The following is a 22,474-nucleotide window of genomic DNA, read 5'->3' on the forward strand; positions in this document are numbered from 1 at the left end:
ATATATAATTATCTGGATAGTCAGGGTCTGATTAGGAACAGTCAACATGGATTTGTGTGTGGAAGGTCATGTTTGACAAATCTTATTGAATTTTTTGAAGAGGTTACTAGGAAAGTTGACGAGGATAAAGCAGTGGATGTTGTCTGTATGAACTTCGTTAAAGCCTTTGACAAGGTTCCACATGGAAGGTTGAATCGTTAGGTATTATACTGAAGTAGTAAAATGGATTCAACAGTGGCTGGATGGGATATGCCAGAGAGTAGTGGTGGATAACTGTTTGTCAGGTTGGAGGCCGGTGACTAGTGGTGTGCCTCTGGGATCTGTACTGGGTCCAATGTTGTTTGTGATATTCATTAATGATCTGGATGATGGGGTGGTAAATTGGATTAGTAAGTATGCAGATGATACTAAGATAGGTGGTGTTGTGGATAATGAAGTAGGTTTTCAAAGCTTGCAGAGAGATTTAGGCCAGTTAGAAGAGTGGGCTGAAAGATGGCAGATGGAGTTTAATGCTGATAAGTGTGAGGTACTGCATTTTGGTAGGACTAATCAAAATAGGACATACATGATAAATGGTAGGGCATTGAGGAATGCAGTAGAACAGAATGATCTAGGAATAATGGTGCATAGTTCCCTGAAGGTGGAATCTCATGTGGATAGGGTGGTGTAGAAAGCTTTTGGTATGCTGGCCTTTATAAATCAGAGCATTGAGTATAGGAGTTGGGATGTAATGTTAAAATTGTACAAGGCATTGGTGAGGCCAAATTTGGAGTACTGTGTACAGTTCTGGTCACCAAGTTATAGGAAAGAGGTCAACAAAATAGAGAGAGTACAGAGAAGATTTACTAGAATGTTACCTGGATTTCACCACCTAAGTTGCAGAGAAAGGTTGAACAAGTTAGGTCTTTATTCTTTGGAGCGTAGAAGGTTGAAGGGGGACTTGACAGAGGTATTTAAAATTATGAGGAGGATAGATAGAGTTGACGTGGATGGGCTTTTTCCATTGAGAGTAGGGGAGATTCAAACAAGAGGACATGAGTTGAGAGTTGAGGATCAAATGTTTAGGGGTAACACAAGGGGGAACTTCTTTACTTGGAGAGTGGTAGCTGTGTGGAACAAGCTTCCAGTAGAAGTGGTAGAGGCAGGTTCAATTTTGTCATTTAAAAAAAATTGGATAGGTATATAGACAGGAAAGGAATGGAAGATTATGGGCTGAGTGCAGGTCGGTGGGACTAGGTGAGAGTAAGTGTTCGGCACGGATTAGAAGGGCCAAGATGGCCTGTTTCCGTGTTGTAATTGTTATATAGTTATATGGTTGTAAGATCACTTAGCAGCAATCAGTAATGTAGCCTGCTAACATGAACTTAGCTTTCTAACTTAAGAGCAAAAGGACAAAGAGAAATCTTTGTTTAGCAATATTGTTGTTTCAAACAACATTGATTTTCTACTGTACAAAGTTAGGTATAAATGCTAAATATTTAATTCTACTAACTATACAACTGTAGCTTGTTTCAGGACATTGAAATTAAGTTAAAATAATTTATAATTCACAGACTAATAACTCCATTTACATTTAATAGATTGTTGAATCATTCATATATTGACAAACATTCATTTTTATAGTCATCATAGTAGTAGTTTATATTTTGGTTTTGCAGGTTATGCTTTCCCATCCCCTCCTCCAGTGGATCCTTTTGCAAAAATACGGGTAGATGATTGTGGAAAAACTAAAGGCTGCTTTAGGTGGGTATTTGAAGTGCATGTTAATTTTGTAAATGTCATCTGACAAAATAATATCCATGCCATTCCCTCCCATTCCACACCTGAAATAGCTGCACAGTTTTCTTTATAATCCAGTTCCCTTTGCCTTGCTGCCATTCACAAATACATTTGAGAAATAAATATATGAAGTCAAAGTTGTAGAGATACAAGGAGAGAACAGGATTCTAGGATTTTCCTGCAATTAATACAAAACTTTACCACATCAAAAGTTCCAAGCTAATATTTTATGACAATGCATTATAGCAACTGTGATGGTATTGGGTTTGCTAACTGTAAAGTTTTAAACTCAAATGTAGATTTTAAGCTCTTTCAGATATAAATAGCCGCAAGTACTCTCACTAAAAGTAGTAACTGCCCAATCTTTAAAAGCTAGTTTACTTCCCTATTTATTCTCCATGGCAAATCTAGTTGTCAGTACCCACTATTTGAGCAGTGGGGTACCATCTCCCTACCAAGGAGAAGATACTTCCAGTTATCAAAGTAGTTTAAAGCACAGTTCATTTATTTTCAGTGATACGTGTTTAAATGCAAACAACACTTAAAACAGAAAACTCAGAGGATTTCTCTTGAAAATTACACATCCTTTGCAAAACTGTATTTTTAAACTTCAGATTACTGCTTTACATTTACATTTTACGTTTACAGTTCAACTATGCCATGGGTACAACAACTATAATTAATTCATGCAAAATATAGAAAGAGCTGCAACAATTTTAACTACAATTCTCAACATTGCAGGTCAGCAATATCGCAAAGCAATAAACCAACTTACCAAAACAAAACCAGAATGTTGGTAGAATTCAATGGGTTATGCAGCATCTTTGGAGGCAAATATTATAAGTCTATGATTTGGGTTGAGGCCCTGCATATCCAGATTGAGAGAGAAGAGGAAAGAATGCCAGTATACTGTATATTGTTTTGTATCCCTTTTCTTCCCTCTTGATCCTAATGCAAAATTTTGATCTGAGATGCCAATGTCCATATCTGCCCCACAGATGCTGCTTGACCTGCTGAGTTTTTCCAATGTCTGTTTTTTGTTCCAGATTCCAACACTTGCTGTGTCTTTTGTCAATATCTCAAAGCAGTTGAGGTCTCACATTGGTTATTTGCCAAGCTGATTCTTTCTGTGCAAGACTCATTCTACTTGGGATACACTATCTTAAATTACCTTATAATTTCATCAATGCAGCAAATATGAATGTTAACTTCCAATTACATTTAAATTATGAAAAAGTTTAAATTAAGTAGATGTACATTTTTTTACCACATTGAGATTTTAAGTATTTAGAAATTAATGACAACTGAAGAAAACAAAAAGCCCAGCTTTTAAAAAAAATGGAATTGTACCAATTAGAAACATAAGAGGTACAACAATACTTTCCAGTTTGTGTTCAGAGATACAACTGAACTAAACCAAATAAGAGGTAAGCTTGTTATATGTATAATTCTAACTGCCCAGTCTTCTCAATACCTTTTATTCAAGCTTCAAACTCTACACAAATTGACTTCTAAACACAAAACTGATCACAGTCAATAACTCCAAATACAAATACCTTCCAGTTGCTGCTGTTTGGAAGTGGGCATGTCCTGGATAGTGAGGATCCTTAATGATCAATGCTGTTCTCTTGAGCACCACCTTATTCTTGATGGTGGGGAGGCTAGTGTCATTGTTAGAGCAGGTTGAGTTTACAACCTCAGCAGCTTTTTCTGATACTGTGCATTGAGCCTCCATAGCAGGAGGTTATACAGTCGGTCAGAATTCTCTCTATCGTACATCTGTATAAATTTGTTAGTCTTTGGTGATTACCAAATCTCCTCAAATTCCTAATGAAGTATAGTCACTAGTGTGCTTGAAAGTAACATTCCTACTTAAGATTCCAGGTGACCTTTTAAATCAGCACCTCATATTATTTTGATAGTTTGTTTTTGTATCATTACACCTATAACAATCTTTCCCATCATTCTATTATCTCTTTCACATAATTTCTAACTCATTCTTCCTCCATTTTGTGACAAATTGCTCACATCCCTTACCTAATAACTGGTTAATTCCAGGTTTGAGTTGGCAACAGGCAACTGATTGCACCAATGGTTGGCCCATATAAAGGCCACTTTAATGATGCACCTCATCTTAGTTCATTGTGTCTCCTTAGGTAATTACAAACTGACGATCGGTGTAGAAGTTAACGGAAGTCTACATATTAAGCTTGCATATTAAGTATGCAGTTACATAACCCTTAACTAATCTAGTCAGACTTCCCATCTTACCTTAAGTTCCCAATTGTACAAACGTTAACAAGTAAAACATTAAGAGTGGTTTGTTTGACACCACTTTCTCTGTCTTCTGCTCCTTTGGTTCTTTAGACTTCTCATGATATTCAGTGACACCTCATGTTGCAGCAAAGTATGGAGAAAACATGGCCCCCATCCTTTACTCTCCATTTCTACCTGCTCTCTCTCATTTATTCCCACCTCTTCATTTTCTGGCAGTCTTGCCCATTTATTTTACTCCATTCTCTATTACATGCAAAACCTTCTATGATCCTGTTCATTTATCCACATCAGAAGAGGTGTCCAGTGGGAGCCATATTTTCTCCATGCCATATCATAAATAGAAATCTTCATTGCAGCATGTGTTAAGGACCATATGGACATTGATTGTGGGAACTTTCAAGGGGATTGAAGAGCAAATTTAAGCACATAGAGGAAGAATCGTATAGGTTTAGCTCTACAGAGGAAGGCAGGAAAGGAAACAGATTAAAGACATCACACACAAGGGCATAGTAGTGGTTATACTTCATTAGGAATTTGAGGAGATTTGGTAATCACCAAAGACTCAAGCAAATTAATTCAGATCTAAAGTACCATAGAGAGCGTTCTGACTGAAAACTCCATGCACAGCATCAGAAAAAGCTGCATTGGGTTGTAGACTCGGCCTGCTTCATCATGGGCACTAGCCTCCCCACCGGCAAGGACATATTCAAAAGCTGGTGGTATAAGAAGGCAGCATCCATCATTAAGGAGCATCACCATCCAAGACATACCCTATTCTCATTAGTACCATCAGGGAGGAGGTACAGGAACCTGAGGACATACACTCAAGCTATATGCATTGTGAGATACTAATTTAGAGATTATTACCTTTAAGAAACAGACTATTTTTATAACTTATCCAGATTCCATAACATGTATCACTTTTCTTCTCTTTTTCTTGGGAATCCTGAGACTTTATTTTAATGAAGAATGGCAATAGACTACTTAAAAACATTTAACAGATATGGTAAACGTTTTGCAGTGTTATATAAGTAAACCATGAAGTATGAGGTTATGTTCAGAAGATATAAGTGTAGTAAATGTTCCAATTTACAAATTACATCTCTACAAGATGATTTAAAGAATCAGATGAAGGAAAGTGATTTGTACGTTGTATGAAGATATTCTGTTCCTGTTACAGGTATGGGAAACCTGGCTGTGATGCAGACACATGTGATTACTTCCTCAGTTATCGCAGAATAGGTGCTGATGTGGAATTTGAATTAAGTGCTGACACTGATGGTTGGGTTGCAGTTGGATTCTCATCTGACAAACTGATGGTAAACCACCTCACCAACATATTTAATAGAAATATGGATGAAATGTGAGAAATAAATACATAAACATTTTATAATTTTTCATTATTAATAAAGTAATGCAAATGAATGGATTATTCATTGGGGTTTAAAGATACATTGTCTATAATTTTATCTTTCCACAGTAATTAACAGTTTCAAAGGTTCAATTTAATGTCAGAAAAATGTATACAATATACATCCTGAAATGCTTTTTCTTCGCAAAACATCCACAAAAACAGAAAAGTGCCCCAAAGAATGAATGACAGTTAAACGCGAGAACCCCAAAGTCTGCCCCCTCCCGCTCCACCCTCCCGCGTGTAAGCAGTGGTGAGCAGCGATCCCCCCCCCACCAGCAAAATAAAAAGCGCACTTGTTACCGAGTACAATTGTGAGCTACAGGTGTCCCCCAATTTTCAAACGTTCGATTTATGACAACTCGCTGTTACGAAAGACTTACATTAGTACTGTAAGCGACAGCAAAGACACAGACCTTGCAGTTACCCCAAAGACTATCGCATTTCATCTGGCATTCATCAACCCATAGATTTTCTCTCTCTTCCCATGGCAAGGGAGAGGGAGGTTTCCCCCATTTTCACAGGGAGTGGGAGACATAACAACAACCCACTGCTTTACAATGCTAAAAAGTCCGTTTTGTCACTTTTTACGAGCTCTGTGCCCAAAGATCACAAAGATCTCGGGTCTTCGGGCCCACAGTGAAAGATTTTCTGGCCTCCCCGGCGACACATGAGTCTTGCAGTGACACTGACCCTTGATCCGCCCGTCTCCAGAGCTCCGAGATCTTAGGCTTTCGAATATTAGGCCGCCTCTCAGGCCTACCCCTTGTCATGCTGCACATCGGCCAGTCTTGAATCCCCGAGAACGGGTCCCATTCCTGCAAAGAACCAAAGTCAGCATGTAGTTCCATGTTAGTGTCTTCAAAAGAACCCTGAAAGGGAAAATTAAAGATGGAAATATAGCTGTTTCTGAAGATGCGAGCAAAGGAGTCGCTGTTTAGTGCCATCTTAATTCTGCCTCTGTCTCCATCTCAGTTTGAGTTAACATCCTCTAGATTTTGTTTTTTTTTAAAAAAAAATCATGAAGGTAGATTATTAGTTAATACAAACTGAGGCCTTGGTATTTGCTGAATACAAGTGGCTTCTGTTATCAATTTCAAATTAAGTTGTCATTCAGCTACACAGGAATACAGCCAAAACAAACTGTTCTTATGGGGCCAAGGTGTAAAACAGTGCCAATAGTCACTGTTAGCACATATAGTCTATATAGTTAATGCTATTTTGTGCAGATATGCATGAGCTGGTGAAATATTTGATTGCAGAAGGATCACATTTGAGCATTCATTGCAGAAGGATCACATTTGAGCATTCATTGCAGAAGGATCACATTTGAGCATTCATATGCTACCATCACCTAACTATTCTCATGGACAGATTAACCACAACTGATAGTACTGATGTATGTGAGGAAATGTGGGAGGATATATAAAGTACCCATACCTTGGGGATTTCAGAATATGTTAGTGATCATACGGTATAATTAGGATTCATTAAAATGTTGTAGTTGTAGATGGATATCCTGAAGTGGCATATTTTTCAGCATAGCAACACAAACAAAGGTTTCAATTTCCATTCTTAGAACCACAAATAGCTGACACTTGGTGGCCTCACTAGACGGGCCAATTAAAAGCTCCACATTACATAGCATCTCTTGCATGTCTACACACTTTGTCAACATATTTAATATTGCCTTGAAGCATAATGTTTTGCAGTTATACAGAGGGAAATCCTTGTCCATGCTGACTTTTTTTTTGCCCATCCACACTAATCCCATCTGGCTGTATTAAGTCCATATCTTTCTATGGCTTGCCTATTTAAGTGCCTGCCAGACTCTTAACATCTCTTCTGGTAGCAAATTTCAGATCAGTACAGTATGTAAAAATAATTTAAAATAAACAGCAACAAATCCATGCTTAAAACTACTTTTTCTCACCAAACTGATACCCTCTCATTCTAATTATCTGTACTCTCTCTAGCACAACCACACCCTTCATATAGCGTGAGCAGAACTGCTCATAGTACTCCCAGGTATGGTGCAACCACCTTTTGTAGACTTGTAACATAAAATCTCAGCCTTCATGTTCTGTGCCTCGACTACTGTAGACCAAACATGCCACAGACTTGTATGGCAGTTTCTGGGAAATGTGCACTTGAACCCCACAGTCCCACTATTCATCAGCATTCCTTTGTGCCTTACGATTTACTGTGTATGTCCTACCTCTATTTAATTTCCCACCTCACACTTCTTGGAATTAAATTTTATCTGTGAATCCATCCAACTATCTATTTTTTATATTCTGCTATAGCCTTGAATAACCTTCCTTGCTATCTGGAATACCAGCAACTTTCATATAATTCCAAGTTACGAAATGTACTGCCTACATTTACATTTATGTCATTAATATGAATCACAAATAAAAATTTCAGCACTGATGTCTGCAGTCCAGTACTGGTTACAGACTTCCAGTCAGTAAAGCACATATACAGTAAACAATGTGATATCTGTATTGATTTGAATGCAGAAATATTCCTATTTTCTTCTTGTAGGGAGGTGATGATGTAATGGCTTGTGTGCATGATGACAATGGCAGAGTTCGAATCCAACACTTTTACAACGTTGGACAATGGGCAAAGGAAATAAAAAGAAATCCAGCCAGAGATGAAGAAGGTATTTTTGAGGACAACCGAGTAACCTGTCGATTTAAACGACCTGTGTATGTTCCTAGAGATGAAACAATTATCGACCTTCACTTGAGCTGGTATTACTTATTTGCATGGGGCCCTGCCATACAAGGTACGTCAACATTTTAAATGTTGCAGGAATATTATAAGTAATTTATATTAGCTTATCAATGATATCTTAATATTTCTAAATGATATCTAATTACGAGTATATTTGATGAATTACATAGTGTGCAAGTCATTCAGACCATTTTAAAAGGATTTACAGATTTAGTTGTCTATTCAAATATCGCAAATCTATAGATATCCATTGATAACAATTCTTTTGGTTTTATATCATCAATTCAAAATAATTTGAAATGAGGCCAATTATTTTAATAAAGTGAGTATTTTTCTACTTCTAGTGCCATGTGCATTGCCACATGTGCTAAGGAACCTGGTGTTTCTAACAGTGACTCCATATAACTACAATCATACTTAAATTTGCTTTGCATTTTCCAATTACATCCACTCTTTCTTGCACTACAAGTTTACAAAAGTTTTAACAGTGCCAAAATATCAGAACTGGTACTACAATTTGCCTTGATCACTAATGCTTTTAAGATATTGCATCAATGTTAGCAGTTAGTAAATGGCTGGTTTTAGAACATAAGAAATAGAAGCACGAGTTGGCATTTCAGTGAGGTCTTGATTTATTTTCTACTTTCTGACCATATCATTTCAAGGAATATGTTAATAGGGTCATTGTAAGTAGTTGTAAGCAATTTTAATACATAATGATATATTTGTAAGACCATGGGACATAGGAGCAGAATTAGGATACTCAGCCCATCGAGTTTGCTCCGCCATTCCATTATGGCTGATTTATTATCTTTGAAAACTAAGAACCTATCAACTTCTGGATTAAACGTACTTAATGGGTTAGCCTCCAAAGCTATCAGTGGCAATGAATTACACAGATTCAGCAACCTCTGGCTAAAGAAATTCCTTCCCATCTCAGTTCTAAATGGATGTCCTCCTATTTTGAGGCTATACCTTTCCATCCCGGAGTCAGCCACTAAAGGAAACATCTTCTCCACATCTACTCTTGTCAAGACCATTTAATATTGAATAGATTTCAATGACACCCTCCTTCATTGTTCTAAACTCCACTAAGTACGGGCCAGAGCTGTCAAACACTTCACGTATGTTAACCCTTGCATTCCCCAAATTATTTTTGTGAACCTCCTTTGGATCCTCTCTAATGGCAGCACATCTTTTCTTCGATAAGGGCCCCAAAACTGATCACAATATCGCAGATGCAGTTTGACCAATGCTTTATAAAGCCTCAGCATCACATCCATGCTCTTACTTTCTTGTCCTCTTGAAATAAATGTTAACATTGCATTTGGTACCAACCTGCAAGTTAACCTTTAGGGAATCCTACACAAGGACTCACAAATTGGCACCTCTGATTTTTTAAATATTCTCCATTTAGAAATGTTACGTACCCCATAACTGGGTCACTTTCCAGCAAAGATAGAGAGGTCCGTTGAAGTCTGATGGTACTATTTTTAACAGTATTTATTGATAAAAATACACAGAAATAATATCAATGCAAACACACAGATAATATACGTCATCAATACTAAATCTAAAAGCGCGGGTATAATAATAATCAATAAGAGATAGCTCTATCGTTGTCTAGGGGATAATGTATTGTCCGATGGAAATATAAAAGTCACTTTAGTTCATTCAAGCTGCAGCTCTTTGGTTGGAGAGAAAGACGGGTTAAACTTGCCCATTCCTTTTATGATGTCAATCCTTGGAGAGTCGTTGGGAGTTGATTTCCCCGTTGTTAGCTCAAAACCATTCTTCCGTGGTAAAGGACCACCGCTTCCGGGGCAAATGGAAACGGACGCACGTGGCCTTCCCACCGGCTTTCGCTAGCGTTTCTTCTGGTGCGTCTGAGGGGCTGTTCCCACAGACCCTCTTTTATCCTGACTCACAGGGTCTCAGATGTCAATCAGGTAAGAATGATGCAATCCCTCCACCAACCTCCCCCTCGGTTCATTGCCTGGGGCTTCGATACATCATTCCGGATTCAATACACGTCCGTCTCCAAGAGACAATAGCTGATATCAATGGCTCCGCCTTTCGGAGGCCAGGACACATTCCAACTCTTTGTGGATTCTGCATGTCTTTCTCTCATTTCCTGGGTCTCCTGAACTGACTTAATAGTGATCTTGCGATTCTCACAAAGGAGGGGGCTACCCCGCACCCTTCGGCCCCTCAGAGCTGTGGTACATTCGTAACAGAAAATAGCCTACGCTTTTATTCTTTTTACCAAACTGCATGACCATATACTTCCCTACACTACATTGGGAATGGAAATGCAAATAGGCAGAGCAGAGCACACCTGTGGCCATTTCCCTCAAAAATAAGTATACTGCTTTGAATACTTTTGTGGGGGATGACCATCTGGGGGAATGCCACGGCAATCAGCTTACAGGGTTTGGGTGCAGAAAGGGAGAGAAAAAGGGAATGGTAGTGATAGAGGACTCAATAGTAAGGAGAACAGACAGGAGATTCTGTAGACGTAAATGGGACACCCAGATGGTATGTTGCCTCCCAGGTGCCAGGGTCAGGGATGTCACAGATCGTGTCCACAACATCTTGTGTGACGTAGGTTTGGAAAATGTTGAATCCTTGTTGGTTGAGTTAAGAAATTTCAAAGGTAAGAGGACTCTGATGGCAGTTATATACAGGCCTCCCAACACTGGCTGGGAGGTGGACCACAGATTACATCAGGAAACAGAAAAGGTGTGTCAAAAGAACGATGTTATGATAGTCATGGAAGATTTTAACATGCAAGTCAGTTGGGAAAATCAGGTTGGTAATGGATCTCAAGAGAGTGAGTTTGTTGAATGCCTAAGAGATGGCTTTTTAGAGCAGTTTGTCGTTGAGCCTACTAGGGGATCAGCTATACTGGATTGGATGTTATGTAACAGAGGCAGTTAGGGAGCTTAAGGTAAAAGAACACTTAGGAAACAGTGATCACAATATGATTGTGTTCAACTTGAAATTTGATGGGGAGAAAGTGAAGTCTGAAGTAGCAGTATTTCAGTAGAGTGAGGGAAATTACAGTGGTATGAGAGAGGAGTTGGCTAAAGTAAATTGGAAGGAGCTGCTGGCAAGATATCAATAGAGCAGCAAGGGTGTGTGTTTCTGGGAAAAATGAGGAAGGTGCAGGACACGTGTATTCCAAAAGTCAAGTAATACTCAAATGGCAAAGTAGTACAACTGTGGCTGACAAGGGAAGTCAAAGCTAATATAAAAACAAAAGAGAGGGCATACAACAAAGCAAAAATTAGTGGGGAAGATAGAGGATTGGGAAGTTATTAAAAACCTACAGTGAGCAACTAAAAGAATCATTAGAAAGGAAAAGATGAAATATGAAAGCAAGCTAGCAAAGTGGATAGTAAAAGCTTTTTCAAGTATGTAAAAAATAAAAGAAAGATGAGAGTGGATATAGTACCACTAGAAGATGAGGCAGGAAAAATAATAACGGGGGACAAGGAGATGGCAGATGAATTCAATGAGTATTTTGCATCAGTAACATGAGGAAATCTGCAGATGATGGAAATTCAAGCAACACACACAAAATGCTGGTGGAACGCAGCAGACCAGGCAGCATCTATAGGAAGAAGCACTGTTGATGTTTCGGGCCGAGACCCTTCGTCAGGACTAACTGAAAGAAAAGATAGTAAGAGATTTGAAAGTACAAGGGGGAGGGGGAAATCTGAAATGATAGGAGAAGATGGGAAGGAGTGAGATGAAGCTAAGAGCTGGAAAGGTGATTGGCAAAAGGGATACAGAGCTGGAGAAGGGAAAGGATTATGGGGCGAGTGGCCTAGGGAGAAAGAATGGGGGAGGGGAGCACCAGAGGGAGATGGAGAACAGGCAAAGAGTGATGGGCAAAGAGAGAAAAAAAAGGAAGGGGGGGGTGTCCTACATTAGTCACCCAGACCAGATGAACTATACCCTAGGGTTCTGAAAAAGGTGGCGTTAGAGATTCTGGCAGCATTAGAAATTATCTTTCAAAAATCATTGGAATCTGGCATGGTGCTAGAGGATGGGAAATTGCAAACATCACTCCACTCTTTAAAAAAGGAGAAAAGCACAGCAGAAAGGAAATTATAGACCAGTTAGTTTGATCTCGGTGGTTGGGAAGATGTTCGAGTCAATTGTTAAGGACGAAGTGATAGAGTACTTGGTAACATAGGACAAGATAGGGCAAAGTCAGCATGGTTTCCTTAAGGGAAAATACTGCCTGACAAACCTGTTGGAATTCTTTGAGATTACAAGTAGGATAGATAAAGGGGATGAAGTAGATGTTGAATATTTGGACTTCCAGAAGGATTTCCAGAAGGTGCCACACATGACGCTGCTTACTAAGTTAAGAGCTCGTGGTGTTACAGGAAAGATACTAAGATGGTTAGAGCATTGGCTGATTGGAAGAAGGCAGTGAGTGGAAGTAAAATGATCCAAGTCTGGTTGGGTGCCAGTGACTAGTAGGGTTCCGCAGGGGTTGATGTTGGGCCCACTTCTTTTTATGCTGTATATCAGTGATTTAGATGATGAAATAGATGGCTTTGTTGCCAGGTTTGCAGATGATACGAAGATTGGTGGAGGGGAAGGTTGTGTTGAGGAAATGGGTAGGATGCAGAATGACTTAGACAACAAGAAACTGGCAAATGAAATATAATGTTGGAAAATGCATGGCCACGCACTTTGGTAGTAGAAATAAATGTTCGGACTATTTTCTAGACAGGAAGAAAATCTGAGATGCAAAGGGACTTGGGAGACCTTATGCAGAGCACCCTAAAGGTTAACTTGCTGGCTGAGTCGATGGTGAGGAAGGTAAATGCAATGTTAGCATTCCTTTCAAGAGGTCTAGAATACAAGAGTAGGGATGTGATGCTGAAGATTTATAAGGCCGTGGTGAGGCCTCCCCTTGAGTATTGTGTACAGTTTTGGGCACCTCATCTTAGAAGACGTTAGCATTAGAGATGGTTGAGAGGTGGTTCAGAAGGATGATTTCAGGAATGAAAGGGTTATCATATGAGGAACGTTTGATGGCTCTGGGTCTGCAGTCACTGGAATTTAGAAGGATGAGGGGGGATCTCATTGAAACCTTTCAAATGTTGAAAGGACTGGACAGAGTAGATGTGGAAAGAATGTTTCCTCTGGTGGGAGAGTCTAGGATGAGGGCACAACCTCAGGATGGAGGGACATCCATTCAAAACAGGGTGGAGAAATTGCATTTGGCGGAGGCTGGTAGATTTGTGGAATTTGTTGCCACATGAAAACGTGGAGGCCAGGTTGTTGGGTGTACTTAAGGCAGAGATTGATAGGTTCTTGATTGGACATGGCATCAAAGGTTATGGAGAGAAGGCCGGGAACTGGGGTTAAGGAGGAGAAAAAAGGATCAGCCATGATTAAATGGCAGAGCAGACTCGATGGACCAAATGGCCTAATTCTGCTCCTATGTCTTATGGTCTTATTCCATCTGTCACTTCTTTGCCCTTCTCCCAATTTGTCCAAGTCCTTCTCTACACTCCCTGCTTCCTCAACACTGCCTGGCCCTCTAACTATCTATGTATTGTCTGCAAATATGACTACAAAGCCACCAAATCCATCATCCAAATTATTGACATGTAATGTCAAACAGAAGCAGTGGTAACACTGAACCATACGGAACATCATTAGTCACTGACAGCCAACTTATTCCCATTATTCTCACTCTTTGCCTCCTGCCTATCAGCCAGTCTTATATCCATGCTGATACCTTTCCTGTAACATAATGGGTTCTTATCTTGGTAAGCAACCTCAGTCTGGCACCTTGTCGAAGGCCTTGTGAAAATCCAAGCTAACAATATCCAATGACTCTCCTATGTTCTATCTTGCCTATCATTTCCTCAAAGAATTCCAACATCAGGCAAGTATTCCTCTTAAGGAAACAATGCTCACTTTGGCCTACTTTATCATATGCCTCCAAGTACCCCAAAATCTCATCATTAATAATGGACTCTGACATCTTCCCAACCACTGAAGTCAGGCTGACTGGCCTATAAGTTACTTTATTCTCCCTGAAAGAGATGGGTAAAGGTGACTTATATACCTTCAGACCTTTCAGCTTCCTAAGTACCCTCTTCTAAGTAATAGCAACATTCGCTTCTGCCCATTGGCAGTTGAATTTCTGGCATACTGCTAGTGTCTTCCACAGTGAAGACTGATGCAAAATACTTATGCCCGTTTATCCCCCATTACTACCTCTCCAGCGTCATTTCTAGCAGTCTTATATTCAATCTCACCTCTTTTACTCTTTATATATCTGAAAAAAATTGGTATCCTCTTTAATATTTTTAGCTAGCTTACCTTCATATATAATTTTTTCTCTCCTTATGTTTTTTTAGTTGCCTTTTGTTTGTTTTTAAGCTTCCCAAACCTCTAACTTCAAACTAATCTTTGCTGTATTACATGCCCTCTATTTTGCTTTTATATGGGCTTTGGCTTCTCTTGTCAGCTGCGGTTGTGTCATTCTGTCTTCAGAATACTTCCTTTGGGATGTACATGTCCTGTGCCTTCCAAAATGTTCCCAGAAATTCCAGCCATTGCTGCTCTGCCTTCATTACTGCTAGTATTCCTTTCCAGTCAATTTTGGTCAGCTCCTCTCTTTCTTTACTCTGTAATTCTTTTTACTCCACTGTAATACTGATTCATCTAACTTTAGCTTTTTCTCAAATTGCAGGGTGGATTCTATCATTGTATGATCACTGACCCCTTAGGGTTTCTTTACCTAAGCTCTCTAATCAATTCCAATTCATTATGCAACACTCAATCCAGAATAGTTGATCTCTTAGTGGGCTTAACCACAAGCTCCTCCAAAAAGCCATCTTATAGGCATTCTAGCTATTTTCCCTCTTGGGATCCAGCACCAACCTGATTTTCCCAATTTACCCACATACTGAAATCTCCCTTGACTATTGTAACATTGTCTTTTTGACATACATTTTCCATCTCCTCTTGTAATTTGTAGACCTCTTTACTACTGTTTGGGAAGTCTGTATATAACTTCCATCAGGGTCTTTTACCCTTGTAGTTCCTTAGCCCTACCCACAACAATTCAACACCTTCCAATCTTATGCACCTCTTTCTAATGATTTGATTTGATTTTTTTTATTAACATGAATTATATCGAACATATTATAATAAAATTACATAGCATTGTAACTTTTCTGTTATCAGACTAATCTTCCAGAAAAAAAGTGCTCAGATGATAGAAATGGGTTATTATTCATAAACTTATACTTTCACAAAAGTATCAGCTCATTGGAAATATGAGAAAGTTGCAACAAAACATTTTGTTCTTGTGTGTTGTCTAAATGCTTTATAGGTTTTATATTTTCTCCCAGCTGTAACATAAATCTTCCATATATAGGTCAGAGACCTAACTCCTAATTTTCTCATGCTCCACATGACTATTAAGATTTATGATAATTCTGAAATGATAGACAAAGCACTAATGCTGCCATCTTCAAAAAGTATCGGTTTCCCATTGCTGTACTGTAGGGATTGTGTTTTAACAATATTATCCTGTCTATTACAAGCTTAGAGATCGAAACTTACTTTCCATTTTTGGTCATATCAGTTGAGCTAGCCAATGTTCGGTTTAATCATAATTTTAAATTCAGAAACCATATGCACTGACTTGCAGAAACACAAAGAATGTATTTTTGTGGTTTAAACTAAATTTAATTATAGGTGATGTTGACTAATCTTCAAGAGTTACAGAACACAGTATTATTGCTTGGCATCACAGATAATTTCATAACCCATTGAATCATTTCTGCATTGCCATCATACTATTATTTATCAATTACAATCAAATGTTCTCAGAAAATCAATTGAAATTTTACAGCAAAAGCATTCATTGTTTTAAGGTAAAGATTGCAAAAACACTATTGGGTAATCTTTGGTGATTAGTCTTGATATTCTGCTTTCCTTATCAAGAACAATGCACAGTTTCAAATATTCAACCTTACTGCAATTACTTAAGCAAAATTACAGAATGTTGAAAGTCAACAAATGGGTATTCTGAAAATCTGAAATTAAAACAGAAAACATAGGGAACACTAAGAAATGAAAAGAAAAAGTGGAGATATCAATGTGACGAAGGGATTTTGACCTGAAACATCAATTTATTTTCTATTTGTTAAGTTACTTGCTGGCCTACTGAATGATTTCAGCAGTTTGCATTTCAGTTGAAAGTTGTTATCAGAGTGATTTCTTTTTTAGGTTTGTTTACAGGATGTGGGCATTGCTGGCAAGTCTAGTATTTGTTGTCCAAGGAGGACTGGATATTTTAAAAGGGAGTCAAGGTTCAGGATTCACAATTGTTTAATGTTATTTCCAGTACACAAGTATAAAAGAGAACAAAATATTTATTGTTACTCCAGATCCAATGCAGCACAAAAAAAACACAATAAGATAAAGAACACAATAAATATAAGTACGCAGGTTAGCTTATAGGGATTGATGTCCATAAAGTGACAGTGGGCATGTCTGTACTTTATGTCTGTACATAAAGTGATTGACAGGAAATTATAAAGTAGTAGTGGTTGGGGGTGTAGAGGGTGGGTTAATGGCTGGAGGAGTTGATCACACTCACTGCTTGGGGCAAGTAGCTGTTTTTGAACCTGGTGTGGATGCTACATAGCCTCCTCCTCTATGGCACTGGGGCAAACAGCCCATGAGCAGGGTGGATGAGATCCTTCATCAAGTTACTTGCCCTTTTCCAGCACCTTTTTGTGTATATATACTTTTGAGCAGGTAGGCTGGTGCCAGTTTTGGACAGTTTTAGCTACCCGTTATAGAGCCTTCCTGTCCACTACAGTGCAGTTTCCATACCATGCAGTGATGCAGTTTGTTAAGATGCTCTCTACTGCACATCCGTAGAATGGTGTGAGTATAGATTTTCATAGTCGAGCTCTCTTCAGCCTCCTCAAAGTAGTGACGTTGGTGAGCTTCCCTAATTATGTTTAATGTTTTCTGACACTGAGAAGTTGTGTGAGATGTGCACTCCCTGAAGTCTAAAACTGTTTGCAGTTTTCACTGCTATGCTGCTGATGTAAAGAGGGGTGTGAGTTCTTCTTAAGTTGATAGCCATCTTTGTCTTGACATTGAGGAAAAGGTTATTTGCCTGGCACCAACCCTCTAGCTCTTCTACCTCCTCTGTGTAGGCCATCTTATTGTTGTTGGTGATGAGCCCCACCACTGTCATCCATATCGCTGTGGGTCTAGAAACAAGTTTAAGAAATCACTTAATTATTTTTAAATGAAAACAGTAATATTATGAATAATCAGAGTGACAAAGAAGAAGTAAAATATTTTGTAGCAAAAAATGTCAAAATCCTTGATTATACCATTGAAGGCATCTAAATTCAATTAAAATATCATGATGTTTTGTTTCATTTTTTAACTTTTTCTTTTCTGCTTTTTTGACCTGAAAGGCTCAATTACCAGGCATGATATTGACTCTCCACCAGTATCTGAAGATGTTGTCAGCATTTACAAGTATGAAGATGTGTTCATGCCTTCTGCAGCTTTTCAAACCTTCTCTTCACCTTTCTGCCTGCTATTAATTGTTGCTTTGACTTTCTACATATTAATGGGGACTCCATAACTAAATTGTTGCAGAAGAATATTAACATAAAAATATTTGATCTTAAAATGAATGCAAATTTTCTTTTCAGAATATTTTTTTCACTGGACCCTCAAATGAATGTATGACTATACATTTGAATAATAGTCAGCATTTGGACAAATGAAAATGTGAAAAATAAGAATTAGAGTTGCAAATCTTCGTTTTGTTTGTGAGGCTCTGGCTGATCAGTGGGACCATACTGAGTGCCTACTTGGACAGAGTAAGAGAGCATCTCTACCCCCACCCTATTGCCAGGTTTTCTTATGCTGCATGTGCCAAGCGGTCTATAACTGAACAATTACTAATATTACTGTGAAAGTAATTTCTGAGCTAACATGCTACTTAATTGACAACTTGATAGACTTGTAGGATAGTTTTATTTTGCATATTTTGTTAAATATTTATTGTACCAGATATTTCATTTTAAACTCTGTTTTGATCAATGCAAGACTTTGTATTAAATAAGTTATTAATTTTGTGTAAATGTAGAGTATTCAAATTGTAGTGGCATTCAGTCCAAGCTTTTACCCTTTATAAAGAACTAACAAGCTTACAGGAATAATTGTCTAAAAAAAATTCAAAACTAACTGAATATATTTTTCATGAGTATGTACAGTAAAATAATCATCAATTGAAACAATTATTATCTTGTGTCTCTTGAGGGACAAAGGTTTTAAAGAAAAGATTGAAGTCATACTTCATTACAATCATTTAAATATGTAATTGCAAAAGCTAAAAAAATTATTTAGCAGTGAGACATAAATCAGTCACAATGTTCCTAAAATTTAATAATTTTTGCTATGGATTTTGTACTACAGTTGGCCCTCCTTATCTGCGGGGGATTGGTTCCGAGACCCCTGCAGATACCAAAAATCGCGGATGCTCAAGTCCCTTATTTAACCTGAATCAGTGCAGTGGTCTTTAGGACCCAGCAGAACCCTGGACTTAACCTGTTCAGAGCGGTGGGCATTAGGACCCAGCGTAGCTCTGAATCTGTGGTGTTTCTATTCACGAAAATAATCACAATCGCGATTGAAAATAAGGTGGAAGTAATAAAGCGATTGGAAAGAGGTGAAACGCCATCGGTCATTGGAAAAGCGTTAGGCTACAGTCAGTCAACGATCGGAACAATTTTAATGGAGCATGTGAAAGGCCCTACCCCGATGTAAGCTACAATTATTACTAAGCAATGCAGTGGTTTAATTATTGGGTTTTGGGTTTTTGATCCTCCACATCAACCCGGCACCGTGGAGAACGCACTCGATAGTGATCTGTCACTAGATCGAACTCGGGAACTTCCCGAGCCCGGCACTGAAACATATGTTCTTAAGTGTTTTATATGCATAGAAAGGTAAAATATATACTATATATGAATGCAAACATTTGATTAACTGATGCTAAATAATACCGGATGTACCTGTTCTGACTTACCTAGTAAGAGAACTTCCGATTTTTTTCGATCCCAATCCACACATCCTCCCATATACTTTAAATCATCTTTAGATTACTTATAACAGCTAATACAATGTAAATGCTATGTAAAATAGTTGTTATACTGCATTGTTTAGGGAATAATGACAAGAAAAAAAGTCTGTACATGTTCGAACAACATGCTGGAAGAGCACTTCTGGGTTTTTGCGATTCACAGTTGGTTGAATTCGCAGATAAGGAGGGCCGACTGTACTGTAACCTAAGGTCTGCTGTTTGGGTCCCAGAATAACAAAGGATGCAAAATTTCAGGCTTTAAGTAAAATATGGTATTGAGCAGTACCATTTTGAAAAGTATTACAGAAACAGTGTGAATATTCAATATCAAAATACATAGAAATGCAGCAGAGAGAATCTGTAAAAGATGTGGATTGAGTAAGGCATGTTTTTCTTTCATCTTTGTAAGTTTTTTTTATTTCTGTTTCATTTTGTAAAAATGATAATCCATAATGCATGGCAATGCTATTTACTGCATATAAAAATATTAGGAAAGTCATTTGGTCCTTTTATCTGGGTTTGATGAGCATATAGATTAACTCTCAGAATGTTAAACCTTTGACGTCTACTCTTTCTTGGCACTTTGAGTAAATACTTGATGTTGGTTATCAAAATAGTGTTATAAAAGTTTAAAATGAACGTAGCTGTATATGAAGCATTATATCTAGGTGAATGATGATAATGTATTAATGCTTAAATTTCCATTAGAAAATATTTTTTTAATAAATTGATGTATGTAATCTCTTACTAATAGCTTCAGTCCAGCCATCCTTGATCTACTTTCCTATTTCACTGAACAATAATATCACTATCAGATATAGAGTTTCCACTATTAGTTAAGTTTTTAATTCCAATCTCTAATTGTAATGTTTTATTGATTATCGAGGGATATGTATTCAACAGCTATTTTGAGGATTGATAATTTAATTTATTATTGAAACAATATGAATAACATTTAAAATTTTGTGAAGTAAAAGCGAAGTATTGTAATCAATCAGTAGAGCAGACAGCATCTGTGGAAAAAGAAACAGTGTCTCTTCATAAGAATGGAAAAGACAGAAAACAGCAGCAAAGAAGGTGGTTGAGGATGGACAGAACAAAGAAAATAGTTCTACCAGATGGACACCAGACCACGGTAGCAGTTAAAATCTGATTAAGCTGCTTTGGCTGCGTAATATGTTGCCAATAATAGAAACTGTAGGACGTGCCCAATAGATCACACAATACAAAGGAATAGGCAAAAAAGAGCCAAAATGCTGACGTTACTAAAGCGCTTATTGCTTTTGTTGCCTCTTGAACTCTTCAGACCTTAAGCCTGCTACTTGACGGTGAGAAGACCATATTAAATCTGGAGCTTGGGAACCTTGGGTGACAAGGGATGTTGCACATTTAGTCAAAAGAAAAAGGAAGAACATACTGAATAAAAGGGTGTTGCGGTAGCATTTCGGAGTTCAGTTCTGGTGTCATCAGTAAGGAGTTTGCATGTTCTCCCTTTTGATGCGTAGGTTTCTTCTGGGTGCTCCAGTTTCCACCCACAGCCCTATCATATACCGATGGTTAATTGGTCATTGTAAATTGTCTTGTGATGAGGCTAGTGTTAAATAGGTGGATTGCTAGACAGTGTAGCTCATTGGGCCAGAAGGACCTGTTCCACTCTGTATCTCTAAATAAAATAAGTTTTCAGAAGTTGAATCGTACAAAGTCCCTGAAAAATATTAAGGAAGCAGGATTGAACTTACACATGGAATCAGGGTGACAAAAAGAGGCCAGGATGTGTGCTTAGCAAATCGGATTAAGAAAATCCCCAAGGCGATTTATGCATATACTGTATTTAAAAACCAGGGAAACTAGGGAAAGGATAGGTTCACTCAAGACCAAGGTAAGAAATTTATGCCTCAAGTTGGAGGAAGTGGGCAAAGTACTAAATGAATACTTTGCATCAGATATTCAATTCACCAAGGAATAAGACATGGATGATAGAACAGAGAAGTGCAAGTTGATATTAAGGAGAAAGTGTTGGATCTCTTGAAGAACATTAAGGTGGATAAATGTTCACCTATGGGGTCTATTCCAGAAAACCAAGTAAAGCAAGGCTGGAGATTGTTGGGGCCTCGGCATTGATCTTTATATTCTTTTTAACCACAGGTGAAGTCCCAGAGGATAGCCAGTTTTGTTTCATTGTTTGGAATAATCCAGGAAATTATAGGCAGATGAGCCTTACTGATCGGGAAGTCATTGGAGATTCGTATGGACTGTAATTATTCTCAGCTAGAAAGGCATAGACAGTAGAGATAGCTTATCTTGTTCATGCCTCTCAAACACAATTAAGTTTTTTGAGAAAGTATACAGAACAGTACAGCAAGAAACAGACCCTTCAACCCATGATGTCTCTGCCAACCATGATGCCAAATTAAATGAGTCACACATGGTTCATGTTCTTGTCTAAATTCCACTACGTTCTAGGCACCTACTACTCTGTTTAAACAAAATCTGTCCCACACATCTGCTCTCAAACTATCCCCTCTCACCCAAAAACTATGCCCTCTATTATTTGACATTTCTACCATAGGAAGAGGGCTCAAGCTATCAACTCCATCTGCTTCTCATAACGGGCTTAAGCCCATAATTTAAGTTCTCCCCTTAATCTCCAATACTCCACAGAAAACAATCCAAGTTTACCCAACATCGGGCTCCTTGCCAGCAAATTTCCTGATATCAGTACTTGGAGAGAATTATTTCAGAGTAAATGTTCAAAGTGTTTGTGTAGACTTTTAGTCATGGGTGTATTAGAATATGTAAATGTATAAAAATAAGTTAATTTTGTGTAAAATAAGCACAATACCTTGTGGCTTACAGTAAAAGTTACATGCTAACATTGTTTATATTGTCAAATTGCTCATGCTAATTAGTGCTTTACTAGTGTATGGCCACTAGTTATATGCTTACTACTATATATGTGTGATTATATTCTACGAACTTCTATCAAGATTCCTAATTGATGGTCACAGGCTATATCCAAGCACTTCACAATTTCAAATGGCTACATTACAGTTTATTTTTAAAATAATATAAACCAGCGGATCAATTGAGCA

General features: G+C 38.1%; 1 protein-coding gene across 1 annotated transcript in view; it reads left to right on the plus strand.

Annotated features, from left to right (window-relative positions):
* The window catches only part of LOC132395024 (DOMON domain-containing protein FRRS1L), a 28,211-nt gene extending 6,053 nt beyond the window's left edge, over positions 1–22,158 (plus strand). Inside the window, exons 2-5 of the mRNA XM_059971347.1 lie at positions 1,659–1,743; positions 5,237–5,375; positions 8,015–8,261; positions 17,704–22,158. Coding sequence (XP_059827330.1) covers positions 1,659–1,743; positions 5,237–5,375; positions 8,015–8,261; positions 17,704–17,876 — 644 coding nt within the window. The 3' untranslated portion in view covers positions 17,877–22,158. The remainder of the gene's footprint in view (positions 1–1,658; positions 1,744–5,236; positions 5,376–8,014; positions 8,262–17,703) is intronic.
* Positions 22,159–22,474: the final 316 nt, after the last annotated feature.

This window comes from Hypanus sabinus, chromosome 6, assembly GCF_030144855.1.
Source record: "Hypanus sabinus isolate sHypSab1 chromosome 6, sHypSab1.hap1, whole genome shotgun sequence".
Classification (NCBI taxonomy): domain Eukaryota; kingdom Metazoa; phylum Chordata; class Chondrichthyes; order Myliobatiformes; family Dasyatidae; genus Hypanus; species Hypanus sabinus.